The sequence below is a fragment of the Erinaceus europaeus genome, chromosome 14, assembly GCF_950295315.1.
Source record: "Erinaceus europaeus chromosome 14, mEriEur2.1, whole genome shotgun sequence".
Lineage (NCBI taxonomy): Eukaryota > Metazoa > Chordata > Mammalia > Eulipotyphla > Erinaceidae > Erinaceus > Erinaceus europaeus.
The window spans coordinates 17543960-17565016 of record NC_080175.1 but is presented as its reverse complement, the minus strand read 5'-3'; the positions used below and the strand labels follow the sequence as shown (position 1 = coordinate 17565016).

Below are 21057 nucleotides of genomic sequence, written 5' to 3'. Positions count from 1 at the left end.
CTTTGCAGTTTAGTCTTCTCAAGTCTTTTCTGAAGTATTTCTATTCTTTCATTCTCTTCAATTTTTGCCTTTCATTTCTTTGTAATATTTCAGTGCAGCTTCTTCATCAAAATCTTAATCATCATAAAATTCAGAAATGGACCAACACCAAAATAACTCCTTACTGTGTGTCTGCAGATTCAAGGTTACTGAGGGGGAGAGGGGAGTTCAAAGGCAGTAGGGAGTCCAGAGTACTTTGGTGGTGTGCAAGGTGAACTAAAACATATTTCAGAGAGATGTGAAACTGTACCCCAGGACAACTCAGCTGAATCAAGTGACATTTCTCCAATAAAAATAATTTTAGGGAGTCGGGCTGTAGCGCAGCGGGTTAAGCGCAAGTGGCTCAAAGCAAGGACCGGCATAAGGATCCCGGTTCAAACCCCGGCTCCCCACCTGCAGGGGAGTTGTTTCACAGGTGGTGAAGCAGGTCTGCAGGTGTCTATCTTTCTCTCCTCCTCTCTGTCTTCCCCTCCTCTCTCCATTTCTCTCTGTCCTATCCAACAACGACAACAACAATAATAACTACAACAATAAAAAACAACAAGAGCAACAAAAGGGAATAAATAAAATAAATTTTAAAAAGTGCATTTACATTAAAAAAATAATTTTAAAAAACCTCAATGTACTGACTTTGGGTTAATTACTGGAACTGGAGCCTCGGTGTTCTCATCTGAGGAGTGGGGATTGTGTTCTGTGCCCCGCCCTCCTTCCCTTCTTGCCTGGCACAGGGCTGGTATACAGAAGGCACTCAGTGTGTACTAACTATATTTCAGTTTTTGATGGTCATTTAGAGATGGGAATAGTATCTGTGTTTTAAAAATATTTTATTGTATTCATTATTTGCTTTCTTATTATTCATTTATTATTGTATTCATTATTTGCTTTCTTATTATTCATTTATTATTGTATTCATTATTTGCTTTCTTATTATTCATTTATTGTATTCATTATTTGTTTATTATTCATTTATTATTGTATTCATTGTTTGTTTATTATTCATTTATTATTTTATTCATTATTTGTTTGTTTATTATTCATTTATTATTGTGTTCATTATTTGTTTGTTTATTATTCATTTATTATTGTGTTCATTATTTGTTTGTTTATTTTTACTGCCACCAGGGATATCCCTGGGGTTTGGTGTCTGCCTGATGAATCCACTACTCCTGGTGTTTTTGCTTTGTTTTTTTCCCTTTTTTTATCACCCTTTATTTGACAGGACAGAGAGAAATTGAGAGGGGAGTGGAGATAAAGGAGATAGAGGAGAGTGGAGACAGAGACGCCTGCAGTACTTGCTTCACCATTCATAAAGTTTCCCCTTTGCAGGTGGGAGTTAGGAGATCAAACCAGAGTCCTTGCTCATGGTAGCATATGTACTTAACTAGGTGCACCATTGCCCGGCCCTCTGGATTCATTTTTTTTTTTTTTTGGGATAGAGAGGAAGAGAGACACCTACAATGGGGACCAGGGGCTTGAACCTGACTGGGTCCTTGCACATTATTACATGTACACTTTACCATTTATACCACCAGCTGGTCCCGTGTCTGTGTTTTAATCTCTGGGTAAGACGGAGGATCACACACTCATAAGGTCTCATTCTAAGTATGACTTTGCCCCTCCTGGGTGTCACATTCCAGGCCACAGATCTGGGTGCCTTTCACCCCCCCACCCAAGGTTATCACTGGGGCTTGGTGCCTTTACTACAAACCCACTGCTCCTGTAGGCCATCTTTTTTCCATGGTTGTTGCTGTTATTGTTATTGTTGCTGTTGTTGTATAGGACAGAGAGAAATTGAGAGAGGAGGGGAAGGCAGAGAGGGGGAGGGAAAGATAGACACCTACAGACCTGCTTCACTGTGCAGGTGGGGAGCTGGGAGCTTGTTCAGGTCCCTGTACTTCATAGTAGGTGTACTTGACCTGGTGCACTACTGCCTGGCCCCTCCTTTCACCTTTTCATTTGGATGTTGTGCCAGGGATTAAACCCAGGACTTTGTGGAACATGATCCTACTGAGTGACATATCAGGCTTCATTTTTCACTCATTTTTTTTTTCTGAGAGAGGTAACAGAACTTCTGGCACCATGCATGGAACTCTCTCAGTGTCATTTATGATGTCCCCATATGATATTGGGACTCAAAACTCAAAATTTCATGTGCTGCCTTGTGTTTGCTCCTTGCAGGGAGCTATCTACTGGGCCCCGAGTCCCTTTTATCTTAATACACAAGCAGTCAGGGGGCAACACACCTGGTAAAGCCCACACTTTACAATGTTCAGGAATACAGGTTGGAACCCTCAGCCACCATGTGGAAGCACCATGCAAAGGGAGTTTAATGAGTGGTGCTGTAGTGTCTCTCTTCTCTGACTTCTTTCTAAAAAGGGTTCACTGGGAGTGGTGTAGTTGTGTAGGCATGAAGCCCAGCAAAACATCTATTGGCAAAATAAATAAATAAAATAAATAAAAACTAATCAAATTAAAAGAACAAGCCAGCATCAGTACATCATGGTACAGTGCTCCCAACAGCAGAGTGTGACTTTTCCGGGCAGTGGGCTACCAAATACACCTTGTACCATAATCTTGGCTGTAGACACGGTCCTTCCGCCACACTCATGACTGGCAGAGCCTGGCTGCTCCCACGATCTGTGTCCTAAGCCACTCCACACCATTGCTTCTCCCTTGGGGCCAAATGAGAGCAGGGGGCTTAGCTGCTGGCTTGGAGGGAGATGTCAGCAGTGAGATGCTTTTCAGCAAACTCTTATCCTAGGATAACCTTGGGCACAATAAAGGAAGACAGAAAAAAGTGTGCAGTGGCTGATTGGAGCCTGGCACCTTGGGGGAACCTGGTAGATTGTGGGAGGAACCCATGGTCTGAGCAGCCTCACAGCTTTAGCCAGGTTGGCTGGCCCCCGTAGGTCAGGATCTGGGACTGGCGCCTTTAGGTGTCTGTGACTTAGTCAGCGGTCCAGAGCCAGCTGAGCATGAGCTGCCTGTGGGCTGTGACTAAATTAGGAAGAAAGAGCCCTTGGGCATACAGGGTAGCTGGATCCTGCTGCTCAGGCAGATGTGACGGGCATTCACGTTGACTTTTAGTGAGCCATATGAATGGTACACACACTGAGTCCTCATGGGGTACAACCTCTTAATGCCAATGATTACACTCAACCTCCCCCTCTAGGGGGAATTCTTGACAAGCTCTTTCAGGGAGGTTTTACCTTGTAAAAAAAATTAATTAATTAAAATGCACAGGTTGCCTGATTAATTTTGGGAGAGAGTTAGGTCCTAGTCTTCACAGATGAGCATCAGACCCTCCAGAAGAGACTGGCGAGGACCATGCCTGCTTTGCATCATCTGGCCGCAGGGCACCTGTGGACAGCGGATTTACATTTAGGGAGTCACGTGGAGGCTTAGTGTGTTTGGATTGTTTAAAGATTACAGTGTGAGGTTTGGGAAGAAAAGAAGAAAGTGCAGGAGAAAATTTAGCAAGTTCATAAGCAATAACAGACCATGCCTGTCCTTCAACCGCACACCCTTTAGCCAGTTCCTCACAGAGCAGGGTTTCTTGACTTTCTTTTCTTTTTTCTTCTTCTCTCAATCCCTCCCTCCCTTCTTCCCTCTTTCTCTTTCTTGTTGGGGGGATCATATTTTCTGCAAGGCCTAGTGTCAGCATTTTTTTTTTTTAGCTGTGACACTGATATCTAAAGGTGGGTAACCCTTCTTTTTGGGGGCTGGGGTGGGGTGGGCATATCTGTCCTAAGCATGATAAAATCTTTACAGCATCCCTGGCCTCTACCCAGTACATGCTGACAGAAATCTGTCCCTCTAGTTCTTGCAAATGTTCCCATCATCTTCTGGGAGTAGAAAGATCACCCCAGTAAGAACCATTGCTAAGAGCAGAAAACGATTCATCCTTCCTGCCAAAAAGCACTGCAGTTACCTCTGGGCAGGTGAGATCACCTCAGTCCATCCCCTGCTCCATAAAAAAGAGAGTAGAAGAGCAAAGAAGAGGTGAGCTCCACTGAAGGTTTGTCGGTTGGAAACCAGTTTGTTGGTGGTATCTGACTGATGTTACCACTTCCCTAAGCTGTCGCCCGTGAAAACCCACAGTGAAAAACAAGCAAGCAAGCGGGCTGGCACGAGGGAAAAAGTGTTAAGACACGGGACATTTAAACACGAGCTTCCAAGTTCAACCCCTGGCATCGCATGTGCCAGAACGATGCTCTGTTCCTCTCTTCCTCTGTTTCCTTCTCTTCGTGCTCCTTTCTCTTTCTCTTCTTTCTTTTTCTCATTAGTGGGTAAATAAGTCTTTAAAAACAACAAACAAACAAAACAACCAACCACGCAAACAAACCACCAACACCAAAAAGGAAATTAAGCCAAGCCTAGAGAATTTGGGATTTTTATGAAAACATGGCTGCACGGAATGCTGTCTCCGGAAGCGTTCCCAGGAGGCCTGTCTGTGCGAGCTGGCCTGGGTGTTGATATGTGAAGAGGCTGAGAACATGTGGCATAAACATCGACTGATATTGTTTGCCATTTACACTCAGCATGTGTAATGCGGCAGGAATGGCCCCTGGGGGCATGTGACTCTCCAGTCTGGCCTGCAGTGCGCTGGGACCTCTTTCTCTTTCGTTCACGCCCTCACTGGCGTTCCCCCTCCTCTGCCCCTTCTCAGACTCCCGAGAGTTTCAGTGGAAGCTTGTCATGATTGGCACACAGGCGGCTGGTAGAATGTCACTGGAATTTTCTAGGGAGGTACATGTACAACACCCAAAATGACTCTCGGCTTCAGGTCTCAGGTCCTCAGGTCCACGCTCGGTGCTTGGCACCCTGGTCTTTTGCTGAAAGGTAAGGTTGCATGACGTCATCCCATCTTCCCCTAGCACTTGGGGCGGGGTGGTGGTGGTGGTAATCAAGGTTTTGTTTTGTTTGTTTCTTTTTTCCCTACTCCTGTTCAGCTCTCTAACCATGTTCTTGGCGCTAAGGATTTGTGCATGAGTGTGCGATTTGTCTGTATCCCTACCCCTCCTGTTAAAAAAAAAATCATAATAAATGATTCACAATGGCATGGTAACATGTGACCCAAAACAGATCCCTGTGGCCCTAGGGAAATCAGTGATCCCAATGGCAGGAAGTGTACGTGCCCTTTTTTTTTTTTTTTACGCTGGTTATTAAGCTTATTTTTAAAGAAGAGTTGCGTGGCTACAGGAAAAACAGATCACGTTATCACCAGAGGGGATATTTTCTGAATCCTGAAACCTTATGAACAATGAGGGGGCATGATTGGGGGGCATCTCTTAAGGTTGAGGTCTTTTGTGCTAGTTGCTATAATTTGTTGATGATGGAAAATGAACAGAAAGGCATTTGAAATGTATCTGTTCAGTGCTTAGTCAGAGTTGTGAACCTCGAGGGGGTGCCATGTAAGAATTCTTAAATGGGGGAATATTTCACCAGGAAAGAATGATCAGAAATTGTTTCCAGGAGCTGTGATTTAGGTTTTTAGCAATTGTTAGGAATCCTTCAGTAAAGTTAAATTTCTAAGTAAACTATTTTAGCGGACCAAAAGCCAGCATATAAACTCTGGTCGTGTTGTGAGTTGCAGGGGACATATCTGGACATAGATGAGATGACCTGTTAGCAGAATCAAGCACAACCAAACATGACTCACCTTGTTTCTTTATCTGGTGCAATCAAACATCACTTCAAACACACTCAGGAGAGGAATACTGGTTTTCTGCTTTGCAAGGGTGTAAAGAGAGAATCTATACTCACAAAATGGGCATGTGTGAGGTATCTTAAATCATGGGACATTTTTTAACTTAAAAAAAGTTCATTCTGTAGCTTTGCTGCTGGTTTCTGCTTTACAAGTGTTGGAGATTTTTTTTTTGCATGTATTTGAAAAATATCAAAAAACAAAAGGGGATTGGGTTAATATTTTCACACACTTCCCCTTCCCCCACATGCATTCCCTAACAGCTGCCATGTGTAATTTCTGTGGAATTTGATATTTCGAATGAAATGACTTCCGTATTTTCCATAGTAATATAATAATCAATTTCACCATAGAGAGCTACGTACATGTCAGGCCTTGACTGCTTCTGATTAGCAATGGATGCGGCAGACAGGGGAACCGCTGGAGAGCAGTTTGGAATGAAAAGTCAGCTATCGAGTATTTATCCTGTTTTTTTTGTTTGTTTGTTTTGTTTTTTGTTGTTTTTCCCTGGTCTTAGCCAAGTCAGTTTTCAGTCTGCTTTGATACGAACCATACGTCTTAGTTTGTGGAGGTCTGAGAAAAGATCTAAAATGGAATGTGTGCAACTGTAACCAAGATGGATCTGTCCCTTTAGCTACTGCTGTTTTGTCTTTTATCTCCTCTCTGCGCTCTATTTTAGAGGACCATGGAATTTTGTTTTCTTTTCTTGTCACAAGGGTTATTGCTGGGGCTTAGTGGTGCCTGCATGATGAATCCACTCCTCCCAGTCACATTTTTTTTTATTACTTTTATTTGATAGGATAGAGAGGGGAGGTAGAGATAGAGAAGAGAAAGAGAGCCACTTGCAGTACTGCTTTACCACGCATGAAGCTTACCCCTGGGTAACATGTGCACTCAACCAGGTATGACATCACCCGGCACCAGGACCATGACTTTGCAAAACAGAGGCCAAAATTAGAAGTCTTCTACATATTAATAGTTTGTGCTTGGGTGGCCCTGTGTTTTTTCTCTCTTTCTTTCTGTCTTTTTCTTTATTTTATTATCTTTATTTATTGGGTAGAGACAGCCAGAAATTGAGAGGGAAGGGGGAGATAGAGAGACACCTGCAGCCCTGATTTACCACTCATGAAGCTTTGTCCCTACAGGTGGGGGCTGGGGGGCCCTTTGCTTTCTTGACTGGTGATAAAGATATATATATATATATATATATATATATATATATAATTTTTTAATTTTTTTATTCCCTTTTGTTGCCCTTGTTTTTTATTGTTGTAGTTATTATTGTTGTTGTTATTGATATCGTCGTTGTAGAATAGGATAGAGAGAAATGGAGAGAGGAGGGGAAGACAGGGGGGGGAGAGAAAGATAGACACCTGCAGACCTACTTCACCGCCTGTGAAGCGATTCCCCTGCAGGTGGGGAGCCGGGGTTCGAACCGGGATCTTTATGCCGGTCCTTGTGCTTTGCGCCACGTGTGCTTAACCCACTGAGCTACTGCCCGACTCCCTAAAGATATATATTTTTAAGATACTAGAAATTTCCATCCATATTGGGAAATGAATAAGTTATAAACAAATAGTCACATGGTTTGTTTCTAAAGCTTCAACCTTAAATGTTTATATACCCTAAGAATTGAGTAGTGCTTCTGCTGGTGGGAGTGTAAATTGATCCAACCCCTGTGGAGCAGTCTGAAGAACTCTCAGAAGGCTTGAAATGGACCTTTCCTGTGACCCTGCCATCCCTCTCCTAGGGATATATCCTAAGGAACCAAAAAACACCCATCCAAAAAGATATATGTATACCTGTGTTCATAGCAGCACAATTTGTAACAGCCAAAACCTGGAAGCAACCCAGGTGTCCAACAACAGATGAGTGGCTGAGAAAGTTGTGGTCTGTATACACAATGGAATACTACTCAGCTGTCAAAAATGGTGATTTCACTTTCTTCACCCCATCTTGGATGGAGTTTGAAGGAATCATGTTAAGTGAGATGAGTTAGAACCAGAAGGATGAATATGAGATGATCTCCCTCATAGACAGAAGTTGAAAAATACTACCATGATACCAGCCTGCATTCCGTGGGCAGACGACCTCGTCAGTGTGTCCTGGAACCCCACATCTCCAGAGCCCTGTCCCACTAGTGAAAGGTAGAGAAAGGCTGGGGGTATGGATTGACCTGTCTACACCCATGTCCAGTAGAGAAGCAATTACAGAAGTCAGATCTCTGACCTTCTGCACTCCATGGAGATCTTTGGTCCATACTCTCAGAGGGATAAAGAATGAGGAAGCTTCCAATGGAGGTGGTGGAAAATGGCACTCTGGTGGGAATTGTATGGAATTGTGCCCCTCTTATCCCACAATCTTGTCAACCATTATTAAATCACTAATAATAATAATAATAGAAGTTGAAAAAAAGAATTCAGTAGTGCACATTATACACACACACACACACACACACACACACACATTTCCTGCTGCACAATGAAACATGTAGTATATTCTGCTAAGGTCTACTATCCCATATGCTTAGAGACAGTTTATAAATTCAAGTGACAACTACTTGTTCAGTGTCTGAATTTTTTCAGCCCTGTGCCATTCAGACATATTTGAATGTAAATAATTTTAGGATGTGGATGTTGTCTTCAATGTGCTTACTACTGAAAAATAAGAATCCTATATATGTGTGTCCCTCCCACACCCCTTCCCATTGCCTGGTTATCTGCAGCAGAGAGGTGGAAATCTTGCTGTAAAAAATTATGAATTGAACTGTGTGAAAGGTGTTTGAATATAACTGAGAGGCATTGATTGATTGCCCATCCATCTGTTTGTGAGCCTTTGTGGTCTTAAAAACTTTGGTGTTTGCTTATTTACTTTGTCATCATCTGGGTTTCACTGCTCCAGGGTGACCTTTTCACATAATGAGAGACAACACACACAGAGAAAGACACCACAACATTGAAGCTTTCCACAGTACAAAGGGGGCTGGGCTTGAACCTGGCTGGTACTCATGAAAAAGTAGGCACCTTCCCAGGTGAGTTATCTCACTGGCTTTCACTATTTATTCATAAGTATAATTTAATGGTCGTGTTGTTTGTTGTTACAAATATGTCTCATGAGGTTCAAAGTTGTGAAGAACAAATTGATTATATTTCTATACAAGTCAGTGAATCTCAGACTTGGTTTCCTAATCATTCTTCAGGTAGCCTATTAAATATCTAAAAAGCTAAGGTGACTCAGAATTCCTGGGGATGTGACCCAAACATGGGAATCAAGTTTGAAATCTAGTGGTGGAATCTAGTGTTTTTGATTTTATCAAAAACATTTTTTCCAGCCTAAGGTGAATTTGGAAGGTGGACTTTCTCATGGTTATTATGTTTCTTGACTAAAGGATTTCTGGCATTCTGGAGTTCTGACACTTTTGTTCGCTGCATTAATGAAGTCAGTGTGAATGAAGCTAGGCTCTCTTCCTCTTTGACGAATCTCATAACATGAACTGAGCCAAACAACCAACTAAATTGGTCAAGGCTGTGTGAACTATCAGTATTTTGATTCCAGGAGACCAAATGTTGTTGACATGCCCATTGAATTTCTCTCTCTCTCTCAATTTCTTCTCTTTTCTTTTCTTTTCTTTCTTTCTTTCTTTCTTTCTTTCTTTCTTTCTTTCTTTCTTTCTTTCATAGAAATAGTTTTATTGGAGGGGAGAGATTAATGGTTGATAGTAAATACAGTTGTTGGTGCAAGTCTAAATTTTTCTCAGTTTTCGGCAAAACTCTTTCACTCCAGGCCTAGGTCTTCCTCTACCATCATTCACCAGAACCTGAAAGCCCCCTGCCCCCCATCTTTTCCCAGAGTCCTTTACTCTGGTGAAATACGTCAGACTCGGTCCGATTTTACATTGTGTTTCCTATATATGTTGCTATTTCTCAACTTCTGTCCATGAGTGAGATCATCCTATATTCATCTTTTTCTTTCTGGATTATCTCACTTAACATGATGCCTTCAAGCTCCATCCAAGATGAAGTGAAGACAGTGAATTCATCATTCTTAATAGATGTGTAGTATTCCATTGCATATATATACATCACAACTTTCTTTTTATTAGTTATTTATTTACAAAATTATAAGACAACAGGAGTATAATTTCATATCGTTCCCACCACAAGACTTCTGTGTCTTCCCCTCCTCCCCTCTATTAGAAACAGCAGTATTTCTCCCAAGATCACAGATATTGGTTGACTGTTATTTCTATAACTATCCATATTTTTATATAATTGCCTTTTTTTTGGTCCTGCCTTCCTTTCCTTTCTAAGTCATACCTATACCATTTGGAACTTTATTTTATTCCTTTTCTCTCTCTGGGTTTTGGGGTCTTGATAGAATTGGAGATCAGAGCCCTCTGGTCATCTTTCCCTAATGTTGCTCCCTCTCTGGGAGTATGACCCAGCATTCTTTTGGGAATAATTGCTTCTCTGATGGACATGGACATTGGCAGGTTCAACCACACCCCTAGCCTGTTTCTATCTTTCCTTAGTGGGGTTGGGCTCTGGAGAGATGAGGTTCCGGGAGACATTGGTGAGGTTGTCTGCCCAGGGAAGTCAGGATGGAATCATAGTAGCACCTGAAACTTGGTGGCTGAAAGGCAGCAAGATACAAATCAAGATAAAACAATGAACTTAAATAATAGATAGGAACCAAAAAGTAGGAATAGAGCAGATGAGAATAAGGCTCTAAGGGTGGAAAGGAACTAGGAAGTCTACTTTAGATATGCTCCTAGGGGCCCATGACTTTAGTAATTTTATTTGAGCTTGATAGGTAACATGCAGGTGGACTAAAAATATGTCTGAGAAAATAGTGACAGATTTGAGAATAGGCTAGATAGCTGGATTAGGGCACAGAATAGCTCCCATACTTGAAGAAAGTATACAAATACTATTAACTGTTTATGCCATCTATCTGACCCAGGAGATATATATATTCACCTCCCAGTCCATGTCAGTCTGAGGTCACAGCACATGGTCACAGCTGGGAACATTTTAAATGGCTGCACTCATTTCAGGACCAGTCTTCCTTGAGTGGTAGCAGGATGACCCAGCCTCTCTTCAGAGAGTGGGACAGTCTGTTCCCAGACTTTGCTCTGTAGTGAGGGCAAGGTTTTGGAGAGACCCACAACAGGGCTTATGATGATGTTCCTGATGGAAGTGACCAGTGATGGTGGAGAGAAGGATCTCTTAGAGGTCTAGGCCCATCATATCTGTGGAAATCCAAGGATCGCCTGAGTAGGGCCTAGTGTTAGTCAGAAAGTCATCATTAGGGAGTTGGGCAATAGCGAAGCAGGTTAAGCGCAGGTGGTGCAAAGCGCAAGGATCCCTGTTTGAGCTCCCGGCTCCCCACATACAGGGGAGTCGCTTCACAAGTGACTGTCTTTCTATCTTAAATCTTAACCATGGGATTTTCACATTAAACCAAGCTCCCAAGTAAATTGGTTATAATAACGATCTATTGCTTTCCTAAACTCTAATACTGCAAGGAACCTTCCCCATTCTCCTTAAAATCCTTTCTCTCCCCCTTTCTGTCTTCTCCTCCTCTCTCCATTTCTCTCTGTTCTATCCAACAACAATGACATCAATAACAACAACAATAATAACTACAACAATGAAATATCAAGGGCAACAAAAGGGAATAAATTAATAAAATAAATATTTAAAAAAAGAAAGTCATCATTAAGTGAACCAGTATCTTTCCTTTTTCCAGCTTTTGTAGTCCTTAATCTGACAAGCTTAGACTTTCTCCCAGTTGTTAAAGCGTTGAATGTCATTTGCTATATTCAAACTCAGTATTAGGTGTGTGGAGTCTGGCCTCAAGTTGGAGGAGGAAATATACCTAAAATTTTAGTGGGGTCTAAGCTAACCTTAAATTTAGCTGCATTTATCTGTTTGATAATTCTGTCATAGGGACATTAATTGTATATATATATATATATATATATATATATATATATATATATATACACACACACACACACACACACACACATATATATATCTTGGCCAATTGTATACGGTGTTTCCTCTAAAGAGTATCAAGGGGTGAGAAAAATGTTAGTGCTGTCAGAATAGATTGGGAAATATATCTTACTTTCATTTGTGTAGTTATTTGGGTAGATAGTGATCGAGGGAAGTGAAGTAGGGGTATAAGAGGAGGGTGTCTAGTCCTAAATAGTAAAGATTGGATTAGACTATGGTGCCTTCTTTAGACCTTTCTACCTGCTTTCCAAGATTATTAAATCTAAACTTAATCACAGCAGACTACTGAGCACTTTTACTTTGAGGTATATAGTTTCTCCTAATTTATGGATACATATATCCATGTACCCAGGCCCTCAGGCCCTAGTCTATATCTAGGGTCTGTAACTTTGTTAGAGAATGCACTATTTGAAATGGAACTAGACAGTTTTGAGTGTTAGGAACTGTCTCACCAGATTATTGGAGTTGGACAGTTGACATCTCAGGCTTGGCACCTCTGGATACAATTGAAGCAAAAAGACAGTGGTAGCATAATGTGACATGATGGCACAGGTTGTATTGATTTAGTTGAGTTCAGTGGAAACAGTATAACAGAGTAAGGGATCAAGAGAAGAGGCATCAAGAAATACAAGCAAAGTTCCAGAGGTACCAGGACTGGGAGAACTAAGGATTTTAAGGAGAATGGGGAAGGTTCCTTGCAGTATTAGAGTTTAGGAAAGCAATAGATCGTTATTATAACCAATTTACTTGGGAGCTTGGTTTAATGTGAAAATCCCATGGTTAAGATTTACCATACTATACTTGACCTCACTATGATTTATGTAATGTAATGTTATCCACTAATAATTATATCTTAGATACTGATAGGACCAAAGGATACTGATCTATCTGGTCTACGGTTATAAATAACTCAGTATTAGGGGGGAAAGTCATTTTAAAAAAATGCTTTAACAATTTAAGTACAGTGTCAGAATTCAGTTTTCAAATCTGAAACATTACATGCTTAGACTGAAGGAGTAAATACTCAGAACTGAAATCTAGGCAGTTAACTAACTTGAGATATATCTAATCTATTTTTCCTCTGACGTGTTGAATAAATTGTGTGGAGTTGTACCCCTTCTACCTTATGTTTTTGTTCACTAATCCTTTCTTAAATAAAAAATTTTTTAAAAAAGAGTGATTTATAAGATTACAAGTTAACAGGAGCATAGTTTAGCAGCATTCCCACCATAGGTGCTTAAGATGACAGGCAGGATCTTTCAGTTGATTGGTTCTCGAGTATCAGTATCCCCTGGACTTACTAAAATGCTAATTCTCAGGCCCATTGGTAGACCTCCCAGGACAGACATGGGGTACTGGTGAACACATGAGCCCAGCACTGGTGTTTCCAGAAGCTTTCCTGATGCCCACCAGAGTTTACAAATCTTTATGTGGTTTCACCGTTTCATTCTACAGACAGGTCTGCTGCATGGAGATTAAATACCTATCTCAGAAGTTACTCAGAACTAGAGATGCAGGAGAGGCTAAAAGTCAGACATCTCTGGGCTGAAATGTATCTGTATCATGGCCGGATGGTCCTTACTCTTCCATATCATAAATTATAGCTTTGGAAATGTCATCCTAAAAGCATAAGGCATAAAGGAATCCTAAATCATCTGAGCCTCCCATTTCATAGATGAGAAAACTCAGCTATAATAGGAAGTACAGTTACTGGACCCAGAACACGTGGAAGAAGTGGTTTTACTTGCAACCCAAATAGTACCCTTTCCCTTCTACCCTTTGCTCCTCCACCATCACTGCCTCTTTAGTTTCAGAATGACTAATGTTTCACTTAAATCAGTTTGGTTAAAATGTCTGGGCAGCCCTAGGGAAAGTCCAGCTATTTCAATTTAGCATTGTAATTCTTTTAAAACAATCTAAAATTTTATTTGCTTTACAATAGGCTACAATTATTTTAATTTCTTTATTGGGGAATTAATATTTTACATTCAACAGTAAATACAATAGTTTGTACATGCATAACATTTCCCAGTTTACCATATAACAATACAGCCCCCACTAGGTCTTCTGTCATCCTTTTTGGACCTGTATTTGGTGCAGTGTGAATAAGCTACAATTTTATAGTCACCCTTGTACTTTTTTTTTTTAACCTGATAAATTTCAATGATGTAAACTCCTGAAAGTAAAGTTTAGAAGACATAGGGATCGGGAGTCAAGCGGTAGCGCAGTGGGTTAAGCGCAAGTGACGCAAAGCGCAAGGGATGCAAAGCGCAAGGGCTGGCGTTAAGGATCCTGGTTCTAGCCCTGGCTCCCCACCTGCAGGGGAGTCGCTTCACAGGTAGTGAAGCAGGTCTGCAGGTGTGTATCTTTCTCTCCCCCTCTCTGTCTTCCCCTCCTCTCTCCATTTCTCTCTGTCCTATCCAACAACGATGACATCAACAACAACAATAATAACTACAACAATAAAAAAACAAAAAAATAATAATAACTACAACAATAATAAAAAAGAAGACAGGGATCATTCTTGGAGCATATGTTTCATCTCCGAATGATGTAGATTAGACACTACATCTCCTCAGATCACACACTGAAATTACATTCTCTTCAGATTTAGTTAAAAGGAAAAATGTGGCAGCAACTCTGTTGAATATTTTAGAATTTTGTACTTGATGTGGTGGGTGGCATTTCCATAATTTTGACAGTGTTCAAAGATTGATTCTAATCCACATTCTCTGCAGGGCTTTATTTTCAAAGCCTTGCAGCAATACACACATGAAACATTTAGCCAGGAAAACAAATTGAGAACGCAATACGTAACTGTTATCTGCACTCACATACACATGGAGAAGATGTGTATATGTATGCTGATGGTCCCATACACTTTCTATGGGCCAGGCACTGGGACATGAAATGGAACACAAAATTGCTGCCTTTAGATTCATCATGGGGCAGTGAGGAAGTCTTGTGATTCATTGAGTAGAGAAGTAAGAGAGGAGCTGGTAGGAATTAGAAGAGTGTATAATCAGGGTTAATGGAGCAGCAGAGTATAGTGGTAGATTACTGGATGGATACCAGGGTCAGAGGAGGCTGCCTGGAGGGATTGACATCTGAGCTGCTGTTTGAAAGATGATAGCTAGCTGAGGGTTTGTAGGGAAGAAGCTGCCAGAGATGGGGAACAGTCTGTGTGGAGACATGCATATTTATGTACACGTTATGTTGTGGGGCGAGGCTGGCCTATAAACCTCAAGATGTTCCATTCACATGGATAAACATTTACATCTGACTTTTTAGGCAACTCTGTACAGCAACTTTAAATTATACATTTCACACATCTTGTTTTTCTACCTCAAAAGACTCTGGTGTCCCCGTGAAAAGTTTATAGGTTGAGAAGTTGCTGTATCTTATGTTTCTAAAGATTCTTTCCTTGCTCCAGAAACGAAACAAACTGCTTCCATTGGAGCTCATGCAAAACCACTGAGATTCTGTCAAAAAAACTTCTCAAAAAACTATGTTGAGACAAAGCAGCTCCAGCCCTGAATGGACTCAAGTTGCTTTTTACTGTGAACACCATGGGCCTGTCTGGAATGCCTTTGTAGAGGAGAGCATTTTATAAATGAATGCCTGTCAGTAACTCATTCATTCAGTCTTTATGGATAAATTTAAACAGTCCCTTCTTTGAAGAAAACTGTCTGCTCAAGAGAGTAGGGAAAGAAAAAATTAAATTCTTTCAGGCTGGCTGGTCTGTAGCTCATACATCTGAACCAAGTCTCTCTCTCTCTCTCTCTCTCTCTCTCTCTATATATATATATATATATATATATACACATATATATGATATATTAAATTCATTCCTTGGAGTTTAAAGATAGATTAATTTGTGAATGATAATAATATTACAATGATTACAGTAATTTAATATCTAGTGATTGTCACTGTCATCATCTTCACAGGCCTAAACATCTTATTTGATCTTTCTGACAGATGGCAGAACAGACATTATGTTCATTTGACAGATGAGGAAATTAAGCCTCAAAAGTTGTCATATTTCAAAGATGGAAAAGACCTTGGAGTTGCTTTGTCTAATTTAATGTCCTCTTTTTACAAAAGAGGGGAAGAAGGCAAACCTACAGTCCCATGGGGAGTAAATAGTAACTGTGGGATCACACCTGGGCCTCCTGCAACAACAGTTGACTGTTGTTTTCACTCCACCATGTTGCATTCACTCTTCCGTGTATTAAAAGAAATTGGGGGGTGGGGTGGGGAGTGGCAGGGGTCGGGGTCTAGTGGTGCAGCAGTTTAAGCCGACATACCAAAAAGCCCACAGACCAGTGTTAAGGATCGGTTGGAGCCCCTGGCTTCTCACCTGCAGGGGGGTCGCTTTGCAAGCAGTGAAGCAGGTCTGCAGGTGTCTATCTTTCTCTCCCCTTCTCTGTCTTCCCTTCCTCTCTCCATTTCTCTTTGTCCTATCCAACAATGATAGCAATGACAACAGTAATAATAACAACTACAGTGATAAACAACAAGGGCAACAAAAGGGGAAAAAAATAGCCTCTAGGAGCAGTGGATTCATAATGCAGGTACCAAGCCACAGCAATATCCCTGGAGACAAAAAAAAAAAAAAGAAGAAGGAAGGAAGGAAGGAAGGAAGGAAAGAAAGAAAGAAAGAAAGAAAGAAAGAAAGAAAGAAAAGAAAAAGAAACTAGGAGAATATGCTTTGTCTCTTTAGGGAGAAATCTTGTTGAAATGTACTACATATTGAATCCAGTCATATGTAGAAAAACTCTCTTATTGGGGCTAGAAGATAGCTCAGCTGGGTGTCTCCTTTGCCGTATGTGGGACCCAGGTTTGAGCCCCAGTACCATCTAGGAGTGTCACATCACCAGATGAAACTTCGTAATCATGCTGTCTCCTCTTTTCCCTCTCGCTTTCTGCATTTGAAATAAAAAAGATGAAAATGTTGTTCTAGGAGCAATGAAATCACACATGCTTGAGGCCACACCTCTCCCAGAGGAGAGAGAATAATAACAATATTATATTAATGTATAATTGTATATAAGTACTATATAATAATAATAATTTTCTCTTTCCCCACCAGTTATCCCAGGAACTCGGTGACTCCACTATTCCTGGTGACCTACTCTTCCTTCTTCCTTCCCTCCCTCCCTTCCATCCTGTGGAGACTGAGGAAAATAGAGAGAGGGAGATAGAGGGAGAAAGAGAGACACCTGCAACACTGTTCCACCTCTTATAAAGTTTCCAAGATCCCCCCACTCCTACAGGTGGATGCTGGTTGCTTGAACTTAGGTCCTTAAGCATGGTAACAGGTTTTTTTTCTAGTAGGTACACAACCACTTGGTCCCCCCTCTTTTTCTTTTTCTTTTTTTTTTTTTGCCTCCAGGGCTATCACTGGAACTTGGTGCCTGCCCTACCCATCCACTGCCCCTAGAGGCCATTTTCCCCATTTTCTTGCCCTTGTTGTAGTTATCATTGTTGTTGTTATAGCTGTTGCTGTTGTTGGATAGGACAGAGAGAACTCGAGAGAGGAGGGAAAGACAGAGAGGAGGAGAGAAAGATTGACACATGCAGACCTGTTTCACTGCCTGCGAAGCGACCCCCCTGCAGTTGGGGAGCCGGAGCCTCGAACCGGGATCCTAACGCTGGTCCTTGCACTTGGGCCATGTCCGCTTAACCCGCTGTACTACTGACCAGCCCCCTCAGTCCTCTCTTATTGCTATGTTTTCTTCTACATGTATATACAAATAGACAGATATATAAATAAATGGACATACCACATGAATTCATGGAGGAGACAGAAGTTGAATTAGAGTCCAAATACATTATTTAATAATATCCTGGATGTGTTAATTAAATTTATTGTAATTACTTTGCATTTGTGCATGTCAAATCATTACACTGTAAACCTTAAGACAACTTTACCTTTATACCTTTATTTTAATTTTTTAAAAAAGATTTATTTATGATAAAAAAGGAAGCCAGAGAGAACCAGAGGATCACTTGGGTTTATGTGATGCTGAGGATGGAACTCCAGGCTTCATGCTTGAGAGTCTAATGCTTTATCCACTGTGCTACCTCCTGGGCCACATTTTTTTTTTTTTGGTACAGGCAAAATACCCACCAGTATAATTGTATTTATTACTTGGGGTATGGGCAATGAATTAATATTGTTATATTATTCACATAGTATTAAGATTAAAAATAAAATAAATATGAACATTCAAAATAAAGTAAATATTAGTATTAGTATAAAAATAAATTAGCAGCCACAACACCATCATTTTATAAAAGGCCATATTAGAAAAATAAAGATCAACATTCTGAGGTTTTAAAAACCCTAATACATGACTCCACATTTGCTGCATGCATCATAAGTTCTCTTCTGAATAGTTTGAAGCCTCCACTAGTAAGAAAAACAGACTCTCTCCTATTCATTTTTTTAAAAAAATGTATTTGTGATTAATAGTAGGTTACAAGATAAGTAAGATTATGGTATATATAGTTCCACATCACACCCAACATAAGAGTTCTTTATCCCCACCCTCCCACCTCCCAAAGATAGTCACTTATTTCTCACAAATCTTAGAAATAGTTGCTTGATTTTTGTCCTCAAGTTCATGTATATCATTTCTCTAGAGTCTACATATGAATGAAAACATCTGGTAGTTGTCTTTCATCTCTTAGTTATTTTGCTAAGCAGAGTCACCTCCAGTTTCATCCATTTTGTCCCAAAGGACAGAAGATCATCTTTTTTGATTGCTGAGTAATATTGCATGGAGTGTATATTCCATAGCTTCTTAACCAATCATCTGTTGATAGGCATCTAGGCTGCTTCCGTTTTTACCACCAACTGCTAGTTTGTGACTATGCATCACTTTTGTTCTGAAAATCTTACTAGGTTGGACTAAATTTATTGTGGTAACTACTGGACATTAATGCATGTCAAATTATCACACTGTAAACCTTAAAACAATATTATGTGTTGGTTTACATCAGTTAACTGGGATGGGGCTCCCACTATGACAAATTAGAAGAACAACCTCAGAATAAAGGGACTATTTCAGTAATTCTTAAACTAAAGAGAGGAAAAAAGAAAAAAAAAAAAAGCCAAATCAAAAATTCACAACCAAAGAAATAGGGCCTTGACTTTGTTTTTGGAAGCTCCCTTTAGGGAAGATACAGACAAAGGCTTACTTCCTGGCCTTAGAGTAAAATGATCCTCACTCAAGTCCCTTATGGACTAGATGCCATTAGGAAGTCAATCTGCTTTCGCTAGATCTCAGTCTGTTATAAACTGGAAATGTTATGTGTGCCTTGCACCATCCCTATGGTTGTCCTGGAGATGAGATCGCTAATGAGATATAAAAAATATTAATACTCTCACTGAAAACCATGAAGCAAAAAGGGGTGCGAGAACTTTAACAGCCGTTTGGAATCAGCAAAAGCCCAAATGTGGACTAAGACCAGTAACTGACCCAATGATCTCGAAATTAGTCACAGAGGCCCAGCCAATGATTATGCAGCAGCCTGATCGTTACTAAGAAGATAGCATTACCCAAAAAAGGATGCGACCTCACTCCTCTCCCCTTAAAAAGAAGACTCACCTGGTGTAGGCAGATGGGACCCTGTTCCTCTGTAACTGCTATATGAGCTCTGAGGAGTGAGTCCTGAGCTTGAGTCACATATTATTCCACCTCAGTTATATTTCACATTTCCCCTTCGTAAAGTGGGCAGGTTAAACCAAGTGATCTCTAAGTCCTCTTCTTGTTCTTCTCATGTGTAATAATTACGTAGCTTGAATTTTAGCCCTGGTATCACTATGGTGCCATCCTTGACATCTTTGTAGCCTGGCATGTTAGGACAGCTCCTCTGCTTCTGAGTCCTGCTCTTAGTCTTGCTCCCTCCTCTCCCAGCAGATGCCCACCCTTATTTATTTACTTTTTTCACATGCCTTTTCTCCATGTTCACATCTCTTTGGATTTCCTGTCATCTACCCCTAAGGAAGACTCATCACCTGCTCACTGTGATGATGATGATGATGATGATGATGATGATGATGATGATGATGATGATGATGATGATGATGATGATGGAAGGATAGTCATAATGGCAAGGAGAATAGGACTGGTCATGATTGCTGATACATTGGTTTGGTAGATGCTTCCTGTGGACTAAGAACTATGTGGAACAACTGACGTATATACCCTCTCACTTAAACTAGACTCTAGCCCAGATATTGCCGTCCTTGCTTTGGTGAGGAGAACCCTGAAGCTTCGAGAGGATATGTATTTCCCCACAGCCACCAGCTTATAGGTGGAATTCCAGAAAGCTGGTGTACACATCCAGGCGGACCCTAGCTCTGCCACGTCTGCTCCTTCACACCCCTGTTCCCTCTGCCATGCAGAGCACAGTCCCACTGACGTGGCTGCTGTCCCATAAACATAGCAGGACTGATTTGAACTCCTCCTGCCCTGAATCCCAGCAGCAATGTTACTCTGCAAGCGTGGAGTAATATTCCTCTGTAGGAAACTGTTTTCAGAAAGGAAAAGGTGTATTGTGATGCCACAGAGAATGTCCTTTTCACGTTCATCTTCCGGACTGTGCACCTCTGGGCTGCTACACAGCACCCAACAGTTTTCAGGCTGTCTGCCAGCTCCGTGCCTACTCAAGCCCACAGCAGCCCTCATCAGGTAATGAGACAAGATGGCAATTTGTCCTTTTTCCCAGAAGTGAGGACACTGAAGCTTAGAGGGGTAAAGTCTCTGTGACAGAGTTGGCAGGCATGAGTTAGGACCAGAACCAGGAGGCCAGTTTCCTATTGCCAGCTCAGAAGAAACCCCAATAGACTGTCACTACAGAGTCCCCTCTCCACATCTGTAGAAAATCTAAAGAACTTTTCTTTAATAAAGGTTCTTAAGAAGGTCCCTTGTTTCTTTAATAAAGATCTTTTGCTTCTAGTGAGATAATTAATGACTCACATAAAGCTATTCTTTAAATATTTTTCTTTAATTTATATTATTATTATTATTATATCAGAGCATTGCTCAGCTCTTGCTATGGGAATTGAATGTGGGGCCTCTGAGCCTCAGGCATGAAAGTTGTTTCCCATAACCATTATGCTTTCTCCCTGGTCCTTTCTCTACTTATTAATGAGAAAGAGAACCAGAGTATTATCTGATACATATGGTGCCAGGGGACAAACTCAGGACATCATGCTTGCAAGTCCTGTGGCCTCCCATTGTGCCATCTCCAGGGCAACAAAGCTGCTTTTTT

At 40.9% G+C, this 21057-nt stretch overlaps 1 protein-coding gene across 4 annotated transcripts in view; it reads left to right on the top strand.

The window, feature by feature from the left end:
* RBM20 (RNA binding motif protein 20) overlaps positions 1–21057 on the top strand; it is a 243108-nt gene that overhangs the window by 129989 nt on the left and 92062 nt on the right. The window contains exon 1 of one of the 4 annotated variants that reach the window (XM_060171336.1): positions 4694–4881. The exons of 2 other annotated variants lie outside the window; for them this stretch is intronic. In XM_060171336.1, the coding sequence (XP_060027319.1) occupies positions 4793–4881 (89 nt within the window). In that variant the 5' untranslated portion in view covers positions 4694–4792. Of the gene's footprint in view, positions 1–4693; positions 4882–19869; positions 20475–21057 lie in introns of those variants that run through there. One more of the 4 variants, XM_060171333.1, reaches the window with a different exon arrangement.